Raw genomic sequence first — 23,498 nt, forward strand, 5'->3', positions numbered from 1 at the left:
TCCAAGAACAGGAAGGGGGAGCTCGGCTGGGGTCAGGGAGCGGGGGTGGGAGCAAATTCCCCGGCGCAGAACGTGAGAGCGGCCAGCCCGGGAGACGCGGGCCGCCTCGGGAAGGGCGCAGAGTAGGCCCAGCATCTCGAAAGGGTGAGTCCAGGTGAGGGGCACGATACCGAGCGCCGCTGGCAGGGAGCCCGGTCCCCCGGGCGCGGTTCCCGCCCGCAGCGGCCTCCTGGCTGTCAGCGCGCAAAGTCGCCGCGTAGTCCCCCCCCCGCCGGATGAGTTAGGGCCCCTCTCGAAGCGGCAAGTTTGAGCCCGGGGCTCCTTTCCCAGGCGCCAACGCACCTGGGGTCGACCCCGCCCCCCGCCCAGCCGGCCGCCTCCCCCCTGACACCACCAGGTCCGGGGGCGCCGGAGACTCGCGCCCCTCCAGTGAGCGCCTCCCGCAGCCCTGGCCGAGTTCCCGAGAGCCCCTGGTGAGCGGCGGCTCCTCGGGTCACCGCAGTCGGGGCCCGGGCCCGGGCCGCTCCCTCCAGCGCCGCGGCCCTGGGTTCGCGGCCAGCAGCCGGGGCGCGGGGCGGGGCCGGCCGGGGAGGCCGAAGCCGCGCGCTATTCCTGTCGCGGTGAGCTACCGGCATGTTATGTACGGAGCCCGATCCTGCCTCCGAGTCGCCGCGCTGACCTGCGCCCCCCCTCCTTAATCCCCCAGGCTTTGATTTGATCCTCCGGGCGGAACAAGCTCACCCCGCTCCCCGCCCCATACCCAGTTGTCCCCGGCCCTCGCGGGTGCCCGCAGCGCCCGTCCTCCTCGGCCACCCCCGGGAGGCCAGAGCCCTCGCCCCGCGCTCCCGGGCCGCCCCGAGCCGCCCCGAGCCGGGCCACATCCGCGCATCAGCGCCGTCGGAGATCCGGCGCCCCTCAGAATCAGTGCACCCCCAGCTCGGCCCTTCCAGGTGATGGTGCGAGGCCTCTGCGGCCCCCGGCGCGCAGGTGTGGGCTCCCCCGACTGGGACGGGGAGGGCGCTTTGGGGAACGCGCTGGCAGCCTCGGCAGCCGCCCAAAGCAAACCCCGCTCCCTCCGGAAGCCTCCCAACTCCGCGCCCTGCGCAACTAGCAGCTTCTGGAAACCATTCCCCGACCGGGTTTGCTCTGAGAGTACAGGGGCATCTGCAGGCCCGGCTGAAGGTGCCCGGGGCTTTCGGCCGAGCAGGCAAAATGGGCCCCCGCTAGGGGCTCCGGGGCTCGCGGACTCGGTCCTGGGGCCCGGTGCCCCGCGATGCCTCTGGCCGTCCCCGGTGGGCCCCAGCGCCGGCCCGGCCGCTTCCCGCCCTGGGCAGCATGAGTTATTTCCTCTCTTACTGTAAAGCTCATGGCGGCGCACTGCTCACCGGCTACCAGGCCCTGCGCGCCGAGGGCTTCCTGTGTGACGTGACGCTGGAGGCGGAGGGCAGCGAGTTCCCGGCCCACAGGTCGCTCCTGGCGTGTGCCAGCGACTACTTCAGGGCCCTGTTCAAGAGCCACACCCGGGAGTCCAGGGCAAGCGTGATTCACCTGCACGTGCCGTCGGCGGCCGGCCTGCAGCGCCTGCTGGACTTCATCTACACCGCCTGGCTGCCGCTCTCCATGGACACGGTGGAAGACACGCTGGAGGCCGCCAGCTACCTGCAGGTGACCGAGGCACTGGGGCTGTGCGGCCGCTACCTGGAGCGCCAGCTGGCTCCCGACAACTGCTGCTTCGCCGCCAACGTGGCGGCGCGCTTCGGCCTGCTGCACACGTTGGGCGCCGCGGAGCGCTGTATCGCGCGCCACCTGAGGGAGCTGCTGCTGCGGGGCGCCGGCCCCGCGGGGCTGCTGGAGCTGAACCCCACGTCGCTGAAGGCTCTGCTGGGTGCCCCCGACCTGGCGCGGGTGCCCGAGTCCTGGCTGCTGGGCCTGGCACTGGCCTGGCTGCGGCAGGAGCCTGAGGCCGAACGCCTGGCCCACTGCGCCTCGCTGCTCGAGCGCGTTCGCTTCGGCCTCGTCCCTGCCGACGTGCTGCGGCGCGTGTACTCGGGCTCTGGCCTCGACCTGCCCGCGCGGGTCAAGGGCCTCATCATCCAGGCCCTCAACTACCACCGGGCGCCCTCCCGCCAGCCGCTGTTGCAGGGCGAGCAGACCAGCGTCCGCAGTCCCCAGACCCGCATCTTGCTGGTAGGGGGGCGCAGGGCTCGGGAGGCGGTGGCCGAGGAGGTCGTGGTCCCCCAGAGGGTAGCGAGGGGCAGGGGCGCCGCGCCGGAGCCCCAGGAGGAGGAGGAGGAGGAGGAGGAGGAGGAGGAGCAGGTGGAAGAGGAGGAGGACTGGGAGCTCACCCAGGACGTGCTGGCCTTCGACGTGTACAACCACCGCTGGCGCAGTCTCACGCGGCTGCCTGCACCGCTCCTGGGGCACAGCGTGTGCACCGCAGGCAACTTCCTGTTCGTCCTGGGCGGGGAGAGCCCTCCGGAGGCCGCCTCCTCGCCGCCGGCAGATGGCCCGCGGCCGGTCACGGCGGAGGTGCACCGCTACGACCCGCGCTTCCACGCTTGGACCGCGCTGCCCGCTATGCGGGAAGCGCGGGCCCATTTCTGGTGCGGCGCGGTGGGCGAGGGGCTGCTGGCCGTCGGGGGTCTGGGCGCGGACGGCCAGGCGCTGGCGTCCGTGGAGATGTATGACCTGCGCCGGGACCGCTGGACGGCGGCCGCGGCGCTGCCGCGGGCGCTGCACGGCCACGCGGGGGCCGTCGGGGACCGTGGCGTCGTGTACATCTCTGGGGGCAAGGCGGGAAGCGGCGAGGGCGGCGCGAGCAGCCTCCGGGACGTGTACGCCCTGGGCCCCGGGGAGCGAGCGTGGAGCAAGAGGGCGCCCATGAGCACCGCCCGCTTCGGGCACCACATGGCCGTGCTGCGCGGCGCGGTGTTCGCCTTTCTGGGGCGCTATGAGCCCTTCTCGGAGATCGAACGCTATGACCCCGGCACGGACCAGTGGACCCGGCTGCGACCGCTGCCCTACGATCGCTTCTGCTACGGGCTGGCCGTGGTGGAGGAGACGGCGCTGCTGCTCGGCGGCCTCAAGTGGCGGGAGTCGAGGCAGGTGCCTACCCGCAACGTGGTGGGCTATGACCTCGACCTGGACCGCTGGGAGGACATTGGCTGCGCGCTCCCTTGGGCCTGGAGCGGCCTCCAGTGCGCGGTGCTGCAGCTGGCTGAGGGCGGGGACGAGGAGAGGGAGGGCGGGCGCGCAGGGGCGCCGGATTTAGTGCTGGGCTTAATGGGGTAGTGCGGTCTTCGGCGACGGAGGAGAGAAAGTCGCGCCTGGGCAGGCTTACGCAGTGACGCGTGGGCTTGCCCTAAGAACGGGACTGGGGGGGCAGAGCGGCTTCTGAAGTTTAAGGATGCGCACGAGGCCTTGGTGCAAGAACATTCCCCCTGAGCTGAGGACTTCTGGGACGGCTCATGCTGGTCTAGAGGTGGACTTTTAAAAATACTATATGACCCTGTTCTCCCCTCTGATAGTTAAAGTGTTTCCCTAGGTGCTAACCAGTGATTTCTTTTGTGCCAAACAAACAAGGCCAAAAATGTGCTGCAAGAAGTTATATGCAAAACCCTGAAAATTGTTAGCCATAAGGGTTGTAATAGTAGGAAAAGATGGCATTATCTGAATAAATAGAGAAGGAAAGTGCCTTCAGTAAATAGTGTGGAATCATTATAAGGAGAACTATGATTTCAGGATTCAGAACTATGTATGGTTCTGCCCTGATGGCTTAATATAAATGTGGAACTGAGAGGGGAAAAAATCTCTAAGTTTTGTTTTGTTTTTGAGAAAGTGGCCTGCGTTAAGTTTTTCTGTCCCTCATCCTTACCCCTAGCCTGCTTTTGCCCTGACTTTAGGCAGATCATTGGTTTTCAGTTTTATTTCAGCAGTCCTTAGCCATAATAATCAGGTTCTTCGGGTTATGTGGAACATCTAGCAAAACCCAATCCTATTTCTTTCATCTTCTTTAAGAGTTCATTATGCAGACATGCCAGTAGGTTATAGTTGTAACACACACACACACACACACACACACACACACACACACACACACTTTTGGCGGTCCCTTCCCCTCCCCAACCTCCCAAGAATCAGCAGAAAGGAAAGAAGAGTAGGTGAAATTTTCAAGTTTGTGTCAGCTAAACGGGAAAGGAGTTTGATTTTGCAGGGTCTCAGAAAAGATACTGGCACACACTGAACAGCTGCTGCTTCTGGCTTGTACTGCGGATGGAGTGGCAAAGTTAGAGCTCCCCACTAGAGAAGGGAGTAGGGGGCGGTGGCTCTGTGATTAGGTCTCAAAGAAATGTGGTGAGGACTCTGTATGAATAAAGTAGGTGCTTTATAAGGATTCATTAAGAGCTAAATTTATTTCACTTCAGTTTACAGTACTGCCTCTCTCCTAGATTTGAAACTAATGCAATAAAATGTACAGATAAATATAGTGTTAAAAGGTCTCTTTCATGCTAAGCTAATCACGAGTCTTTTAAAATTCATTAGTTTAATTTTTACCATTTAAAACAACAGAGCTGACTTTACAAAAGTAAAAGCTGCTTTAGTAGTAACACAGCTAGTCTTTCCATCAACTGCTCGTTGTTTACAGGGCATAACCTTGCCGCTGTATTCATGACACATCCATCAGATACAGATATTTTTAAATGAATGTACACATTTGGTCTAGTAAACATCAACAAGTCTAAACACCTGTAACAAGCACACTTCATTTTAGGACAAGAGGTTTTGTTTTTTTTGTTGTTGTTGTTTTTACATATACAAAATTCCACAAATTTAATGTACGTCAATATCCATGCAGTAAATAAATGTTTTTACAAATAGGTTTTTTTAAATGATAAAAATATTACACTAGACCCAAAATTCCATACAAACATTAATACATGATTTCTCATCCATTTTGACTAAATATAGGATTACTGAAAATGTGCTGTAGAAAGGCCACTCTCCTGTACAGTGTGCAAAGTCTGCAAAACGATAGTGATTCAATGTTGGTTTCAAAAGCAAAGAAAAAGATCCCTGCTGTGGAGCTTTTACTTTCTCCTCTACAGCAAAAATATTCACTGGCATATATCTGAACTCTTAGAGATGAAAGTACATTCACTGAGCTGTACAGGCAACAGTATAAAGCTGATTAGAAGTAGATTTTAGAATATAGAATAGTAAAGGAGGGTCCCTTCCTCCTCCTAAAAAAAAACAGCAAATTGTGACTTGTACGTTATGCAGCCAGACACTAAAAAGCAGCACAGTCATTATCATGCTGTGATCACTTTCAAAAACGAGATACTTATAAATGGAAAATATATGAAGAGGACTTTTTCACAGACTTCATCCACTCTATAGAACAATTCATGAAGCTAGGAAAAACCTCTATAAATTCTTTCTCTCATATAATTCAGTGTAATATATTTCTGAATGACCATTATCCTCTTGCTCCTCAGGAGAGAGGCACATTTTTATTTTTCAACATTGTTTTCTGTATTAGAACACACATTGGCCTGTATCTAAATGTATTTTATTTTCCTGCCTTAAATATAATTACATAAGTGCAATTAATGGACTGGGGGAAAATTGGAAACTAACTGGAAAGTTGATTCATTTCTGTTTATCCCTTGTTTTTTAGTAGCTGGAGTTTAAAAACATGAGTTGGGCTGAAATTCTATATATATATATATATCTGTTAGCTGCCTTTCTGGGTGAATTAGCTGTGTTTTACAAAATCCACTCTCAAATTCCTCTGTACACAATCAGCATTTCATCACTACAAAAATAAAGGAAGATTTAAACCAAGAAAATAAAGCAGCTCTATCTTCAATTTTGGTCTTAGTTACAAAAACATCTTACAAAGCTTTGCCCTGATACACCATTAAGTGTCCCCATAGATTTGGAATAATATTTCCATTAACCAGCTTTCACAAGTTAACAGACTGTTAAGACGAATATTAGATACCTGAACTTTTCTTATGTTGATGCTCCTCTATTTTGCTTAACTCTTGTATGCACATCTACATTTCACAAAAATAAAACTACAGCATTAAACTTTGTGCAATGTTTAAGAAAATTCTTAGAACATTTTAATAAATATAAAAAAGGTTTAAATTCTTTCCCACCCACAAGGATGTCTGCACCTGAAAAAATGTGATTTACTTTTGAAGTCTTGTTTATATAAAATTAACTTAAAGGGAGAAAAGATGACCTTAGATAGAAAACTGCCTTTTTGTGGTTTTACTACTTGAAGACCACCTGTCTTCAGAGTTGTTTGCAAAAGTTAATTTTAAGTCATTGAAGACAGTTGATTTTGCACATGGTAAACATAAGCTGAGCACTAACTGCATATAAAATATACAAATGCTCATTAAAGACAGTGGTATTATGACCATATATGGTTTGTTTCATATAGTTTGGTAACATTAAAGTATAGCTTGTCAAGTGTTCCACACACTGATATAAAACTACCTCATATACTTGATCAAAGTACCAGAAGGTACCAGATGGCCAGAGGACAGAATACACTTACACATGTGTTTCAATGTATGAGTGAGTATGTGTGAGAGAGGAAGTGATTGCATCTACTTCAGAAGAAAGACTTAATGGGTCATTTGAGGTGGTGTTTTGACAGATATCCAAGAAAAGATCGAGGTACATCTGCTTCCATTGTTGGAATTCTTTAGATGTCAAGTCTGGATTGTCTAGGACTTTATCAATAATGGCTACTTCCCCTTCTCTGGCCTGAAAAGCAAAAGGATTCAACAGTTAAGGTGGGTACAGACTTTCATTCGCGTTTAAAATAAAAAGTTAATAAATCTTGAGAAGCCCATAAGAAATGGCTCTGGTATGCTCAAACCCAGAGATTTAGACTCAAATCCTAGTGTGCTTTTTTATACACCCAAGGTAGGCCTGTATTGCCCAGTCTGTGTGGTTAGTTTCTCTTGGCTGATCTTGTTTCCCATCTCTGTCTATGGAAACCTTCCTCATTCTTTAACATCCAGTTCAGATGCCTCTCATTTCTTAAAGCCTTCCATCAACAATCCCCCCAAAATGTTTTCTCCCTCATTTATGTCCTCCTAACACTTTATCACTGCCACTGAGTGGACTTACATACTATGTGTTGAGTTACTTTTGCACTGTCCTATCCTTCCTGCTAGATGGTTAGCTCCTCATACTTGTATGAGAGAGAGCACAGCCCTCCTGTCACCACAAATAGTAACTCTTGATGTATGAAGGTCATGGCTCCCTTCCTGTAGCACTGGGGGTCTGCAATGCAAAGGAGCCCTCCCTTCTCTGTTGGAGGCCAGAAGCTCTCAGCTGAAGAATGAGGTTCATTTTGGGGGAGCTCAACATAGCACAGCTATCTCCTGTGGGAGAAGTGAGTCTTCCCAGTGGGAGGAGGGATGAAGATGAGAGGGTCAGTCAGTCTGAGGAGCTAAGGCCTGTCTTTTAAGCACTCAAGGAAGGGGCAGGGAAGTCTAGGGAGTGTTTTGTGGGAAGTGGGAAGGGAGAGCTGGGAAGGAAATACAGCAAGGCGCCTAAGCAGTTGTTCTGGTCCTTGGGGTCAGATGGGGACAGCAGGACTGGGGCTGAGGAGGTTGGGGGTAACCTTGTGCTTGGTGAGGGGCCTGTTATGGTTCCAGGGACTACACACATCCAGGGTTGCTTGGGCAGTTACAATTTCCATCCTCCTAATTTCCCACTCTGAAAAGTATAGGGCTCTGTGGTTTGGTTTTATCAATGAGAAGCATTTCTTCACAGTTGTTTTTCATCATCTTTGTTCCAGAGAGTGGAGCACAGCCTCACACACCTAGTGATTCACCAGTACTCAATGAACTGAACATTGGCAGGAGCTCAAATTCTTTGCTACTGGAAGTAAATGCTTTTGGGGATCTGGAGCATTAAAGACAGGGCTGAGGGGCTGAGAGAACAAGACAGAAGCAGATCTTCAAAATATGTGAGCCTGACCAGCATCCAAATGCCTGTCTGTTTTTACAAGCAGACAGTTTGGATCTGAATGGGGTGGGGGGGCTCTGTAAGGTGGGAAGGTGAGGTTATCTTTGGAATAGGGCTGGTCAGCAGAATCATTCTAAATAAAGATTTAGATTTAGCAGAATCTAAAGAAATAAACATTTTATTTATTTATTTATTTATTTATTTATTTATTTATTTATTTATTTAAGAGAGGGATCATGAGAGTGGGGGGAGCAGAGGGAGAGGAATAGGCAAACTCCGGGCTGAGTGTAGAGCTAGATGTGGGGCTCCATGTCAGGACCCTGAGATCATGACCAGAGCCAAAATCAAGAGTCGGATATTTAGTTGACTGAGCCCCCCAGGCACCCCTAGCAGAATTATTCTTATTGCTATTATAGCTCTTTCAAATTCTTGCCTTAGTTACCAAAAGGCCATTAAGTTGCCCCACAGATTTGCAATAGTGCTCGCAGGAATACCAACTACAAGCTAACTGACTCTGAAAACCTGCCTGCTTGCTACTGGAAACTTTTTATAATCAGGCATTTTCTATTTTGTTTATCTATTTGGTACTCATCAATGCTTCAAAATCACCAAACCTCAGCAGCACTCCATGGATCTGAAATATTTCCCAAAGGAGCCCTTTGACCTTTTGTTTCCTGAAATTCCTGCGCCACATACTCTGTATGGTAGTTCTTTTGTGTTTATGACTTTTCAAGGTTGGAAGGCCCACTTGGGGAGAATTTGTACAGCTGGCCCTCTCCCCTCATACACACACGGTGAGGGGGCTCTGTTTCCTGCCTCCCTCTTCAACCTCCTGCCTCTCTGTTCCCCTCTCTTCACCACCTCCTCCTCAATCTGGAGGTGGCATAATAAGGAGACTACAGATAATGTAAACACTTATGGAAGTGTAGAAAAAGAAAGAAACATGTGAGTTGGGAACTGATAGCGTAAACAGAACAATTATAAAATTTGTATATGGAACATGAATCACTGTGGCTTCACTCCAAATGTGCTGCAGGAGATATTCACGAAAGATCTCAAAGCCTTTTAGTGCCCACTATTGCATTCTGCATGCATGCTGTGTTCTTTTAATAACTATATTAATAACAATATTAATATGCCAATAACATGGCATATTTATCTTAGGAAAATGAAAGACAAAGGAATAACACCAGTCCCACATTTTTGAAATAAAAAATTTAATTACGTCCGGTTTTCTCCTAGAACTAAGTCACTTAGCATTTAGCCAATGCTTTGATATGATAACGAAAAGTTAAGGTGATTTCCTCTTAACCAATGTACTTACAACGCTACAGAACAGCTGAGCTTGCTTCTTCCCCTCTACCTACCCACCCCCACCCCCTCTCCATTTTGTATTTTTTCATTTAGACTATCTGGTAATTCACCGGGCTCAAGAATGAATCTCTAAGGAATTTCTCCTTCTATTTCATATCTTACCTTTAAAGTGCTTTTGAGAATTCTCAGCCTGTGTAGTTTGTCATTCATCACAGGGTCATTACATCTCTTTATAAAGGATAGCTTGTATTCCATCTTAGTTGAAATACGATGTTCTCCCAGCGGTGACAGACTGGCTTGCTCCAATGCCCTGTATAAATCTTGCAATGAATCTCCTAACTTTTCTTCCCTACTTTCACCTGCAATGTTCAAAAAAAGAGAGAAATGAATCCAGTGTAATGGACAGTTAATGGGCACTCCAAAAATCTACTAAAAAAAATCCAAACCATCTGAAAAACAGGATAATGAATGATTGGGAAAACACATTATTACATTAAAAAATCCCCACAGCTGCTAGTTATATTGGGTAAGATTTTTAGAATGGTCAGATAATACGATGTTTGATTAACAATATTCTCTTAACAGCAAATCACCGTACATATCTTGAGTCCATTAAGTTCAAAGATAGAGTACAAAAGGTACACAACACAGAAACAATCCTGCACGTACTTTAATATTTTAACACATTAATGAATATCCCTTATCATTATACTGAGAAGCATAGAAGTGCTGATTAATAGAGCTCTCCTGGTTTAGCAATACTGAATGAACTGATTTTTACATTTTTCCAGACTGCATAAGATGGAATGGCATTCACTGGAGTTATATTTGATTATAAAAATCTTCCAATAATGCACCATAGAGGATTATTAGGTTTCATGTGACTGCCATAGTAGTGCCTGCCACATTGTAAATCTAGTAAATGACCATAAATTATCATGAATAATAATGCTTTAATTAAGGTGAAATATGAGAATGTTTACATGCAAATGTAAGGAAAAACCTGGCACATACTAGGAGAAGCTACTTAGCATTTGTAAGATCTATTTGTAAATAGATCTATTTGTAAGCATTTGTAAGATGAAGGAAATAATCCAATATTTTTGAGAGAAAAAATCGGAGTCTAGTTCAGGAAAGGACCTTAGATCTATTTGAATAAATCAAACTCCAATCTTGTTCTTTAATTGCCTGAATCCTGGTATCATGTCTTTCTCAATAATTATAAACAAAGATAAACTTGGATTTTGCTTTGAGTGGTGGATAGGATTAGGGTTAGGTCACGTTTCCTTTAATAGAGAGCCAAAGAGTACTATTTGAGGAATACTAATTATATTGGCTCAAGGAGTAAATATGGAATGTTGTTCATTCCACCATGGTCCATGTGAATATTTTAGGCTTGCTGACATAGTTTAAAAAAAAAAGACTCCCGAGTTGCTAATCGATAATAACAGTAGTTAACATTTATATGTGCCAGGCAGAAGGGTAAATGATTAACATTCATGGTCTCTTTTAATTCTCACAATGCTGAGAATAGATCTATTTGATTTTCATTTTATAGCAGGGAAGCACCTTGCTCAAGGACATACTTAGTAAGTGTAAGTGGCAGAGCCAGAATTGCAGCTGGGCAGTCTGGCTCCAGAATCCATGATTTTAACAAGAATTCTATACTGCCGATTTTGTCTGTGGTCATTTGAACCGTATTTAACAGCAGGAGTTGATGAATCTGTGAGAATTCCTTAAAAAGCAGCATTCTAAAAAAATGTTTGAGAGTGTACCTAAACTGCTCCCAAAGCCCATAAACACAGCACCTGAACTTGAAAGGATCACCTTTAGCAGTAAAATAGTAGCTTCATGTCAGTTCACATTCAATTTTTGGCGCTGCTGTGGAGGTTAGTAACTAATGGTCCGAATGGTTATTGAGTCCTTCCATTAGAAAGTTCCTTGTTATCATCAGCACATGCTATCATTAATTCCTCTCTAACGAGTTTTTAACTTCCTAATCATATGCCTAAGTTAGAACTATAAAAATACCAAAATCCCTTTTAAACAACAGCTTTTTAATTCTCTGTTGGCTCATTCTTGGACGTCTGCAACACCTAGAGGATTTTGGGGGATGGAGGGCTGTGAAAAGGAGGAATTGCTTTGCGGGTTAAGAGCAAGATCGAAATAAGATAGTGAATTATGACTGGCAATGGTTTGGAGCCGGGAAGGCACAAAATCAGGCCCCAAATCGTAAGGCCATTCAGAGTAACTACATGGGAGATGTAAAAACAAGGATACATTTGAACAGCATAATTCCATTTCATAAATCATAGGCCAAGAAAGGACCCCAAGGAATTATTTGGTAGTCATCATTCTTTGTGCCTTAGGGCAAGACTGCATCTAAAGCCAGGTGTAATTTCAGAGAGTTGGGGTCGGGGGAGGGAGGCTGGGAGGCCTAACTGATGTGAATTACAGCAGTTAATGTATCAGGTGGCCCTAATGGATTAGTTCAGCTCTTGAAAGACTGTGAAGAAAGAAAGGAACTCAGAATTCAGGTTTAGGATTTAAGGGAGGCGGAAGTATTTTTATATTTTATATAGTTAATTTTGATTTTAAGATAACCTTCCATATTATCTACTACTGTAGGGAGTATATATTTTGTTCAAGACCATTCTTACCCAGTTTTCTTTCTCCCCAGTTCTTAAAGTTTGTGGAATACTGGGCCAGGGGACTGGCTTTTTGTAAAATTTCAATGTGGTCCTACTTTAAGAAGGACAAGTAAAGATTCAATATTAAAAAGTGACACACACACACAGTTATTAAATAAATACAAATGGAAAGTCCCCCCCCCCTTGCCATTAAAGGACAACATAATTCTGCTAAGTATCTGGTTTGACAGTTGTTAAGAAGAATTCAGTATAGATTTATCTCTGGTCAGCACATGTGAACAAGGAATCACAATGAAACAGAACACAGAAACATTTCCAAGTATATTAATGGAATAGTGCAGCTCCTATTAGAGATAAGTAAGGCTCTCCTCCCCCCAGTCCATACACATCATACACATACGCAACACCACAAGACACAGTAGTGGGATGAAAAAGGATGAGGGATTGAGATGCCAGGCTACCACAAAATGCCACCAATTACTTAACATTTTAAGACTAGACAAAGAGTCCTTTTATTTTCAAAGGACGGGGGTGAGAAGCAAAGTCACATTATAAATCTGATTCACTGTGCTCAACAGGCAAAACAACACAGAACTCAACATTCAAGACAAAAACAGACCTTTATTTTCTTTTATAATTTTCAATTGGTTTCCTTGATTTTTTTTCTCAGATGAATACCAATTAAGTCAACTGGGGCTACTGTTGCAACTAAAAATATGAAAGCACCGTTATTTTCTTCTCTTTTTTGCCCTCTTCTTCTTCTCCTCACTTCTCTTCTGGTTTTGTTTGTTTGTTTTTTGTTTTTTTTTTTTGTTTTTAGACTTTGGCTTTTCTTCTTCTAGAAGAGGCTTGCTTTGGAAGATGAAGCAAGCAGTTGCTGAGTTCTGCTTCCCAATTGACTTTCCTTCAGTATAGCAGTTCAGCCATTTGGAGCACTGGCAGGACGCCAGCTCTTTTGCAATTTGAAGGAATGTTTTCTGAAAGTTGGCAAAGTGTAGAAGACCACATGTGAACCACTGGCTGTACATAGGAACCTTCTTAGGAACCTTCTGCAATTCCTAATGAGGATATGTATTGCTGCTACAATGAAATTTTAATTTGTATCCAATTTACTCAGGAACTGGGGGGTCTGTGCAGGAATAAATTCCCTCCCAAATTTTACTGAGGTTTATTTACAATGTATAAATTAGTCCTGTGTCAGATGACTTACTCTCCCAATTTTATTAAAACAAAGCGAACATACAAAGTTCTCTTTCCGATACAAAATTTCATTGGCTGATAGATTTGAGGATCACAATGAAGTTACTGATGGATTAACTTGTATTCTGTGTCAGGGGAGCAGGTCATTTCTGGCTGTGTCCTACTTGGCAGGGATGAAAGAAGACCCTCTCTTGTCTCATTTATACTCTAACTACACTATGAAATATGGTGACTCTAGGAATGTGGTATCACAACAATTCACTGTCCGGTTGTTTCAGGTTGCATGTGACTCCCAGGTGGTGATAAAGAAAAGCTCAAAGAAAAACATTAGCTAATGCAAAATAATATGCAATTAGTTGAAACTTCCTTGCCAATGGCTTATTAGCAGATGATCATGCATCTCTCAGATACTAAAAGGTCTTTGGTTGACGTGTTTCTCTACATTCAGGCTCAGTGGTTTCCAAACTTTTTTGATTGTGCATCTTTACCAGTTAAAACACTTCTATTGTTAATAACGTACATACACGTATTACTCTATATTAATAGATATGCATGTTATAAAGCAGACACAGAAAATAAATTTGAAAGGACGAGTTATAAAACCTGAGGAGGAATTCCAATGTTTTTTCCTCCTGTACCTTAATGGTCCCATATGTACCGTATGTACGGAGACCCTAACTGTGACTTTCCCTGAGCAGAATACACCTCCCTCTCATTTGCCCTTCCCAGTCTCCTACCAGGCACCATGCCTTTTGCACCCAACGTTTAAAGTGAGGGATGGGTTTCTCTCCTTTATATGTGAACTACTCCAGAGAGGGCTCCTTATCACATGACTGTGTAGGTTTTAAGACAGTTTATTGTGTCATTTTGTTCAGGATTTCTTTGGTGAACGTCAAGGAGAGCAGAATACAAACTTGGAGACCTAAAATTTCATCCTGGTGTCCTCCCCGTTTCCCTGCCCCTGCAATGACAATGCTGAAGGAGAGGAGAAAATGAAAACAGAACAAAACGAGGTGCATATACCAACTGGGCTCTTGAAGAGCCAAGCCAACAGCAGATAATCATTTCTGGTACATGTTTTGGAAGGGAACTGTGCTCTCTTAAAATTGGACAATGATGTCCTCATGGAAATAGTTGTTCCTTCCACAACACAGCTGGGTCATGAGCACATAAGGCTGGGAAAAGCGAAGTCACAAGTGGGAGAGAAGGCTGGACATAGTAGCATTAGTCACCGGTCAGATGTGAGAGGCATTTGCTCTTGTGCAGCGGCAGAGGGTTCTGAGGCTTCCAGGCTGAGGGTGTCACGTATGTGGAGCACTATTCTTGTCATGAAGGGCAATTAACATTTGCATTGAGATACGGGAATATTTTCTGTGAATACTAATTTACTAGCACGCGCCATGATAAACAACTTATTTATGTGTAAGGTGACAATTAAACTTTTAATGGGTTCAATGTAGACAGGTTTAATGTTTCTAGGTTTTATGCTAAAGATGATTATGTATTCAGGAGTCTACCCTGTAATTTGAATTGTCTTACAATTAAATATTAGATCTCTTAATTCATGCTTTTATATAAGTCAATAGCTATGCCTAGCATTGTAAAACTGGAGGGAGGGCAGTTTGTTATAGCAGAAAAAAAAGCAGAAGATTTTAAAAGCTGGCTTTTACTTGTTGCTCTGTACTCAACCACCCTTTTCATAATTAGAAGTAATTTCCATCTTTTAAGCAAAATGATGAAGAAAAAATGATTTCAAGTAAGAAAAAAACCCTTTCCTTTAACAGAACAGCTTGAGTGAATCCTTTTTAGAGAAGAACATGGGAAGTCCATCCATGTTAAGAATGACCTTGTGCTTTATTGAAATTAAGTATAGCCCATAGTAGTGTCAGTCAATCCCTTCTGCACAACAGAAAAGCTTACTTCCAAAAAGATGTGACTAAAGAGAGACAGAACTGAAGTTTATTCTATGCTTCATTCTCTAAGCATGTAATTTCTGCCAAATTGTGTGGTTTAATGCCATAAATAAGACAGTGGTTGAGTTTTCAGGGCACTGCCGCAGTTTTTATGATGGATAGTTCAGATGGCAAAGTCCTGGTGTCCTTGGCATTGATTTATTGATCCACAGGGAAGGTTCTTTGAGGGTCAATCACAAACATAAATGACAGATTCTAGATTTGCCCATAGAATTTAGAAAATTTAACTAGCAGAGACATGGAGGTCAAAGTACCTGGCTCTCAGGCAGGAATGCATAAAGAGGACAGTTTAAAACCAAAGCTAAGACATGATTGTATTCCAAAATTACTGTGGAGTCACCATATGCCTTAATGAGAAAAAACAAAAATTCTTCTTATCATAACATTTTACTATGACTTAAACAGAGAGAATGACCCAAGATAATCCCACTAATATTGAATGCCAACAAAAAGCTTTTCGATGGATTTCTAAATACCACAACCATCATTTTTATATATACTTAAACAACACAGTAAAATGGTTAGAGCACAGAGGCAAATGTAAGGCAGATCAATGTGATTTTTATTCACAACACAAATTCCATTTGTGAGAAAGAAGCAGAGATTACTTCTCTTTGGAAAGATATTTACTATCAAGCATACTTTGCAAATTATTTAGCTATCTAAAAAGATTTGATACCAACTGGTCATATTTTTATTTTTAAGGAATTTATATTTTTACAGGTATTCACATTAGGCAGTACCACACAGTGCGGCGACAGGAAGGAGAAAGAACATTTCCAAATACAATGTTAAATTCTTTGTTCATTGCACAGTATGAATATCCATTGATTAGCATTGAAATTATTACAGAGTGTCTTCATCCAACTAAATTAAGGAAAGTTCACATCCACTACAGAAGGAAAATAAGCAATATTGAGCCACAGGGGACCCAGTTACATAGTATTAAATAATATCTGAAGCTAGTTTGAAAGACATCCAGACAAAATACTTTTTCAAAAGTGAGAACCACAGCCTATAGTTTCGGAAAATTTTACAGAAAAAGAATAGCTCATGCCTGTCCTATGAGGCAACACCATTTGTATACAAGTGCCAAGAAATAAGGAGAAAGTTAGGATTTTAGCTGAGGAATCTAATAAAGCCTGGCATGAGGATTTTTCTTCATTAGTGTCACCGAAAGCAGTCTCTGTGTTGCACCTGAATACACTTGGTAATAGAATCAACAGAGTAAATTTCAGAGCAGGTTGGGTATACCTTGCCTTAAAAGATTACACTTAGTTTAGTACAATACAGCACGTCAAGTTTTAAAAATGCAAAATACACTTAATACACAGACTTTGCTTCCTCTGCTTTGCCTTAGAGAGGCCACCAAAGAGTCCATTAAATAGCCAGGGTTTTCTAGTTATCGGAGCTGATCCCTCTCCTTTCCTGGTGTCAGGGGAACACAACCGAAGTGTCACCACACACAGCCCCTACCCAGCAGTGCCCTTCCCCTTCTGTTCTCCCACAGAACCGCAGTTTTCTGTCACTGTGCTCCATCTTGATGGGCTTTGATCTTATGCTCCCAGTGTAGGAAGCAAGTCCCAGTGTAGGAAGCTTGCATTCTTCTCAAGAGTGGCCTGCCCCTCTTAACATCCCTTTAGGGAGGCCCCCAATCCAAAACACTTGATGATCTAAGCTTTTTAAAAGTCAGTTTTCTGTTATAAACAGCAAGGACGAGGCCAGTTTAGTTGCTTGCAAGAGGTTGATGCTGAGTCTGCGCCGTGCCGACTCTCTCCGATCTAAATTCTCTAAACATTAGCTTATCAATCTGTGAGTCCAATGGGTTGAGTGCCAACAGAAGTGGATCCGATTTGGCATGGAGAGGTTCTACCAACTCTCGCAGTGTATTAGCCTAATATGATAAAGCAGTGATACAATATGATGAAAGACCTGCGAGTGCCATTATTTCCAAAGCACATTAGTATCTGTATTAGAAATACCATCATGCAATACCCATGAAGAGAAAAGAGAAAAAAACTGGCTAGAATTGCATATGGTTTTAATACCATCATGTCTCTCTGTTGGCATGCAAGTCTACTCGGCCATAAACGGGACAGTTTTTGTTTTATGCTTGGTTATTTGGAAATGCCAATCTCACGTATACAAAATAACACACAGCGCGGATACATCTTTTCCCGCTTCTGTACTTGTATGTGCACGTCTATAACTCTACTCAGAGAAGTTTATGGTGAAAGTGTGCTCCATACACTTGTAAAATGATCAGTCTTTCAAGAAAATTAAACTGCATTTCTATAGGAGATCCTTCCTCAAATTCAGCCAACAAGAAGCATGAGGAAAAATTTCCCGGCCTGCCTTCCACCTAAGCGCCCTGATACATATGCTGCCATGTGTTCATGAGCGACACGGAAGAGCACAGCTCATGTGGCTCCGGCAAGGAGGCCGCATGCTGACCAGTACCAAGTGGAGAGAAATGAAAAGCCCTTACAGGGTAAATGTGATGAAATGACTTTACCCCTGAGCCTAAGCCACGTGGGAAGGAACTAAGAAACAGCAAGAGACTGAGATTTCTGAATGACCTGGGAGACAAGGAACAATCGGGATAAAAGAAACTGTAGCCTCTTTTGGTTCATTTTATTTTGGGTTTTGGGGCATCCAAATATTGTTATCAGGCACAAATCAGCAGTATCTTTTTCTTTCTAGCCCGAGGCAGATTTTTATCTCCAACATCCTGTAGCATCCTTTTTTGAGTTAGATCAAGCAGCAATGAAGTGGGAGAGGGAACAGATAAAGCGTGTTGTTCATTACCACCTCCCTCAGAAAATGGAAGGGTGCATGTTGCTCACAGCACAGTATCTAGATAACAGGATGCAGCGCAGTTCAGAAATCAGCAGAACTATTTTTTATTTCTCACAGCATATCCTTCTTTTGCAGAAAAGGGACTTGGAACTCAGTAAGCATAGGTAGGTCAAATGAAATAAAAGCCAATATGGCATTTTAGGAAATTACAGTACCAGAATGCGAGCTCTGGCTCCTACCACTTAACTTCATAAGGTCAAGGAGTTTCAGACAGCAAAATCAGAGGCAATCTACCTTGGACACAAGGTCGTTTCTAAATTTAAACTGTTCCTAATTTGTCTATCCAATTCAAACAGTTTGTAAGTTGTAATTCCTCTCTTCCCCTCAGAAACAATGTTTCATGAGGGGCTGAATTTCTAGAGCATCTAACCCATACTAAATCTGACTAAGAGCTCAAATTAAGTCACATTTAATGACATTTATGATATTGTTTCTATAGGACTGCTGGATTACACCCGGAGAGACTGCAAACCCCTTCTCAGGTGAGCATCTTGCCCGAGTGCTGGATGGTGGGGGGAGGATGGCTTCCACTAGCTTCCAGTCCACATGGATTAGTAGAAGAGAAGCTGATCCTCAGGGAGAGGTGTTTATTCATCTAGCAGTGGTCAGGCCACTGGCTAGCAAATCTTAGGGGTGGAGGTTTGCTTGTTAAACACAGATTTCTGGCCCTACCTCTCATCTATGGAATCCGAATCTCTGGGCATGGATGTCAGGAGCCTGTGACCTCCTGCATGAAGCCAGACCCATCGGGAGGGGGCTATTCCATGGGTAGGGCTGCTCTGGCTGGTGGCAGTTCGTACTGCATATACAAGCATGTAAGTCACAAGTTCTACAAGTACAACACTACATGTCACAGCACAAACAATTTCAAGATTTTTGCCAAGGAAACAGATGCAAACATCTCGGTCTACAGAGAATACAGCAAGATAAAGGAGGCCTTGGTAAACTGCTTGAATAGATTCTTTAAATCTTTATTTTTCTATAGTGTTAAATAGGTCCTCTTTATTTTTGAGGCAGATAGAATGACTATAGAAATACTTCCAGGCTCAAGCCCACTGAATTAACTGTCTGCCCATGCATTCTGAATCTCAACAATGAACAGCAGTGGCAGGCAGGCGGGGCAGATATGATGGAGTAGTATGTGGCTAATCGACAGGAAATCTCTAAAACACAAAGCCACCCACTTCGTAAATGATACTGTTCCATGAAAGCCTACCTTGGACTTCTGGGACTCTCATACTTATCGGTCTCTTGAACTCCTTCAAGTACCCTTCCGGTTCTCAACACCCTCTTTTTTTCATTCCCTTTGTATTTGCACTGGCCTTTCTTTCTCTCACTCCCTATTTCTACTTCTCTTCTTTGCAGCTGACAACTTCATTTATCCCCCAAGAGTCACAATATCCAAACCAGTTAAAACTAATTTATTTTAGTGAGACTATTTTTTTTTAAAAAAAAAGAACAGGTGGAAATTACATATTCCTTAAAAAGAACACACACCTTAAATTATATGGCCCTTGGTGATTTTGCTTTCTTTTGGCCAGTATCCTAACTATAGAAATCTTCCCAGCATCCTACTATTAAAATAAACTTGACTGTTTAGCAAGCTTTTAACCAATTACATTTTGAAACAACAATAACATACTGTGCTGCCTCAAGAAAATCAGTAATGTTTGATATATTACTTAACAAATAATTTATTGAATTTCCACTCATCACTGAAACCTCTAGTTGTGAGGCCACCAACCCAGCTGGATAAAAAGAAATAGATCCCGTTTCCCTATTACTAAACCCCTTGAGATCTGAAAGGTGAACCCAGAGGTAATGCCATGTTGAGTCATGTATAAGATAACATACTCCAGTCTGGATCCACTTCCTATACAAGTTCTTCACAAACTGTGTTTTGTAGCAATTGTTGAGGAGGATGTTTCTTTCCCTTTTTTGTTTTATAAATTTTAAAATCTCCCCAGTAAGGATCATGCAAATAATGAGAAATAGAGATTCTAGAGACATAAATTTCAGAAATGTAATCAGCCTTCTAATAGTGTGCCTCCTGGGAGTAGCTGATGATCCTTCAATCAAATGCCTGAGAATTAGATTATAGGGTAAGGACATAGGCGCAAACATCTGCAAGAGAATGATTAAGTTTGAATTCAAAATAGGTGACAAAAATCTTTTCCTTAATGAATGAAAGAGAATAAAACATACGAAAATGGAAATAAGAGGTGCTTAAGCTGGGAGAGCACTTACAGAGATTCCTACTTCTAAGTTCTAAAAGAAAATTTAGTTCTATCTACTCCATTATCAGTGAAATTGAGGGCAAATTTAAGGGCAAGGCCACTGATTACTGGTCTTAAGCTGCTTGCAGATAAACAAAGGTCACCAAGAGAAGATATCCAAGGTACATTGTACAGTTCCGGGAGAGGAGAACCCTTTTGTGTGCTTCAAAAACAACAAAACAAAACAAACTTGTTTAACATTATTATCCGGAGCCTCACCTTTTAAATATGTATTCAGATTTAGGTTTTTCTTTTTGAAAAACAGGAATATCTAACTGATAATTGGTGATAATTGTCTAGTTTCAGTATGAAAGAGTGCGTTGATACCTTGGTTCAGAATGTTCAGACAGAGATTTGTTAATTGTGGCTTTAGTTTTGAGGGCCTATTTTCTTGTAAAAGTTTAAATTAAAAAAGACAGGTTATCAGATGTAAAAAAAAATACTGTTTGCCTATTTTTTATTTAATCCCATAGGGGGAAGGAACTGGAAAAGTTGTTATTTTTACTTTATGAATGAGAAGGAAAATTTTCATGACAAAGTATTCTTTTTTAAATAGAGTGATAAATAGTAAAAGATAACATAATTTGTTCTCATTCTTTAATTAGCAATTCCATGTAAAATAAAATATTTGATAAACTTAGCCACAGGCAAAACAGATAAGGAAATACTGTTTCCGGATAATTAGAATGTTCTTCTAAATTGCCAAATCACAGTTCTATTCTATGTGTGTAATTCACAAGAGATAGAGTATTTCCTTATGAAAGTAGTATCTCATCTTAATGTACCTATTGCTATACTCTGACACTGGAGTGCATTTAGGACTTAATTAGTTATTACGAGTATACCACCCATTCTGGCTTGTTCTACTTGCATTATAAATCACTATCCGAAATAAAGGCCATCCAAAGTACCCTTTAAATGTAACATATAGGGCAGCCCGGGTGGCTCAGGGGTTTAGCGACGCCTCTAGCCTAGCGCGTGATCCTGGAGACTCAGGATGGAGTCCCATGTCAGGGTCCCTGCATGGAGCCTACTTCTCCCTCTGCCTCTCTCTCTGTGTCTCTCATGAATGGATAAATAAGATCTTTTTTAAAAAATAAATGTAATATATATTAGCAACAGTTGAAGAGGTCTTTTAGATTTAATAGTCACAGAAGTACTTGATATGTTAATTCAATTTACCACCAGTTTATTTTCAATGAAGTGTCTATAGATATTTCAGAAAAATGCATTCTGGAATTTGGCTACATTCTATTGTCATCCTAAATATCACCAGTCAGATTTTAAAATAGAAAATGGGGGCGGCCTGGGTGGCTCAGTGGTTTAGGGCCACCTTCAGCCCAGGGCCTGATCCTGGAGACCCGGGATCGAATCCCACGTTGAGCTCCCTGCATAGAGCCTGCTTCTCCCTCTATCTGTCTCTCTGCCTCTCTCTCTGTCTCTCATAAATAAATAAATAAATAAATAAATCTTAAAAAAAAGAAAGAAAATGGGAGGTTGGGGGGGCTCCAGGATGGCTCAGTCGGTTTAGTGTCTGACTCTTGATTTTGGCTCAGGTCATGATCTCAACGTCATGAGATCTAGCCCTGAATCAGGTTCTATGCTGGGCGTGGAACCTGCTTAAGATTCTCTCTCTCCCACTCCCTCTGCTACTCCTCCAAAAAAAAAAAAAAAAAAAAAAAAAAAAAAAAGAAAGAAAATGGGAGGAATTCATTTTTATACAATGCATTGTTCAATGAGGATTTAATAGGTATGGGTGTATATACTATATCAGATGTTAGGGATATGCAAAGATGGTAGTCTAATTTGAGAGTTCATGGCATAGTTGTACAACCCTTTCTCCATTTCTGTCTTAAAATTTTATAGTTAAGGATTACCAATAAAATTAAGCTCTACTTTATTAAATACAAATATATATATACATATTTAGACTCAATTATAGGACTATATACAATTATCCTAATGTATATTATATGTAATCATAATATATGATTACATTAATTATGTATAGACGTATTAATTTTAATTGATTAAATTCATTTGGAATACATAGAAAATAAAAACATTTGAAAGGGCACATTTAAAAGAAGATAGTTAAAACAAATGTATATATGTATGTGCTGAGTTGTGATGCTTACAATAGACTTTAAAACTGAAGGGGATCATAATATGCCACCCCAAAATATGCCACTTGGGCACAAGAATTATTTTGAGCTGAAGGTAATTAAGAAGCAGCAAACATAGAAAGACCTTTGGCTGTTTCCTGATCTGGCTAAAAGCAGGACATAAACTTTTCTTTATGAAGGTGTTCTTCCTCTCCTCTTCAATGGCAGGAGAACACCCTTATCATTGAAGACAGAAAATTGACATTAATATGGGTTTGCACAAACAAACCTTACTAAAATAACCCTTATCTTGCATTACTTTCTCTCATATATTTACTTTTCCACAATTTATGGTCCTAGAAGCCCAAACCCCTTTCCTTTATCTTGTCATTTCTCTACAACTCATTGCCCTTTGTTAAAATGGTATATAAGCTTCCAGGTCTAACCACTTCTATTCTTTGAAGGCCTCTGTGCAGATAAAATTAAAATGCTGACAGAAGATAAAATTTACATACATTTTCTTCTGTTAATCTGTCATTAGTCAGTTTAATATGCAGCCCCCAGGCAGAAGACCCAATAAGGTAGAGGAAAAGTTTCTTTTCTACCGTATAAAACATTTAGATATCACTCTTAAACCATTCCATGCTAATTCATCCATATTTTCCAATAGTTCATAGATAAGATTATTTTGAGATTATTATTAAAAATCACATTAAATTCCAATGAGACACCTTAATAAAAAGTCAACCATTCCTGGCAAATTTTTCTTTCAGCAATGTGGGTGGATGGCAGCTTACTGGCAGAATGGGCTGCTGTTGCAACCTATACTTTTTTAAAAAAAGATTTTACTTATTACTATTTATTTTGAGAGAAAGAGAGAAAGAGAGCATGAAGCACAGGAAGGGGCAAAGGGAGAGGGAGAAGCAGGCCTCCTGTTAATCAGGAAGCCTGAAGCAGGGCTTCATCCCAGGACCCTAGGATCATGACCTGAGCTGAAGGTAGATGCTCAACCAGCTGAGCCACTCAGGCGTCACTGTTGCACCGTCTTATGATTAATGATTACTTATTTTAGAATAGTCTCTAAAATTTTCATTTCCAGACAAAATAGCTCCAGAGGTAACG

General features: G+C 43.1%; 2 protein-coding genes across 6 annotated transcripts in view; one reads left to right on the plus strand and one right to left on the minus strand.

Moving 5' to 3' along the window:
• The first annotated feature begins 542 nt into the window (after window positions 1-542).
• On the plus strand, window positions 543-5,853 carry KLHL34 (kelch like family member 34). The gene has a single exon (XM_072818031.1). The coding sequence runs from the start codon at window positions 1,336-1,338 to the stop codon at window positions 3,289-3,291; it is 1,956 nt and encodes a 651-aa protein (XP_072674132.1). The 5' UTR covers window positions 543-1,335; the 3' UTR covers window positions 3,292-5,853.
• CNKSR2 (connector enhancer of kinase suppressor of Ras 2) overlaps window positions 4,394-23,498 on the minus strand; it is a 277,033-nt gene continuing 257,928 nt past the window's right edge. For 4 of the 5 annotated variants that reach the window (XM_072818027.1, XM_072818026.1, XM_072818029.1 and 1 more), the window contains 2 exons: window positions 9,475-9,671; window positions 4,394-6,783 (listed from right to left, as the gene is read on the minus strand). In XM_072818027.1, the coding sequence (XP_072674128.1) occupies window positions 6,568-6,783; window positions 9,475-9,671 (413 nt within the window). In that variant the 3' untranslated portion in view covers window positions 4,394-6,567. Of the gene's footprint in view, window positions 6,784-9,474; window positions 9,672-15,677; window positions 17,031-23,498 lie in introns of those variants that run through there. The other variant, XM_072818030.1, reaches the window with a different exon arrangement.

The sequence above is a fragment of the Canis lupus genome, chromosome X, assembly GCF_048164855.1.
Source record: "Canis lupus baileyi chromosome X, mCanLup2.hap1, whole genome shotgun sequence".
In the NCBI taxonomy this organism is placed as follows: domain Eukaryota; kingdom Metazoa; phylum Chordata; class Mammalia; order Carnivora; family Canidae; genus Canis; species Canis lupus.

Excerpts from the sequence above, each read along its gene's own strand:
- KLHL34 (XM_072818031.1), top strand. The coding sequence starts at position 1,336 with ATGAGTTATTTCCTCTCTTACTGTAAAGCTCATGGCGGCGCACTGCTC.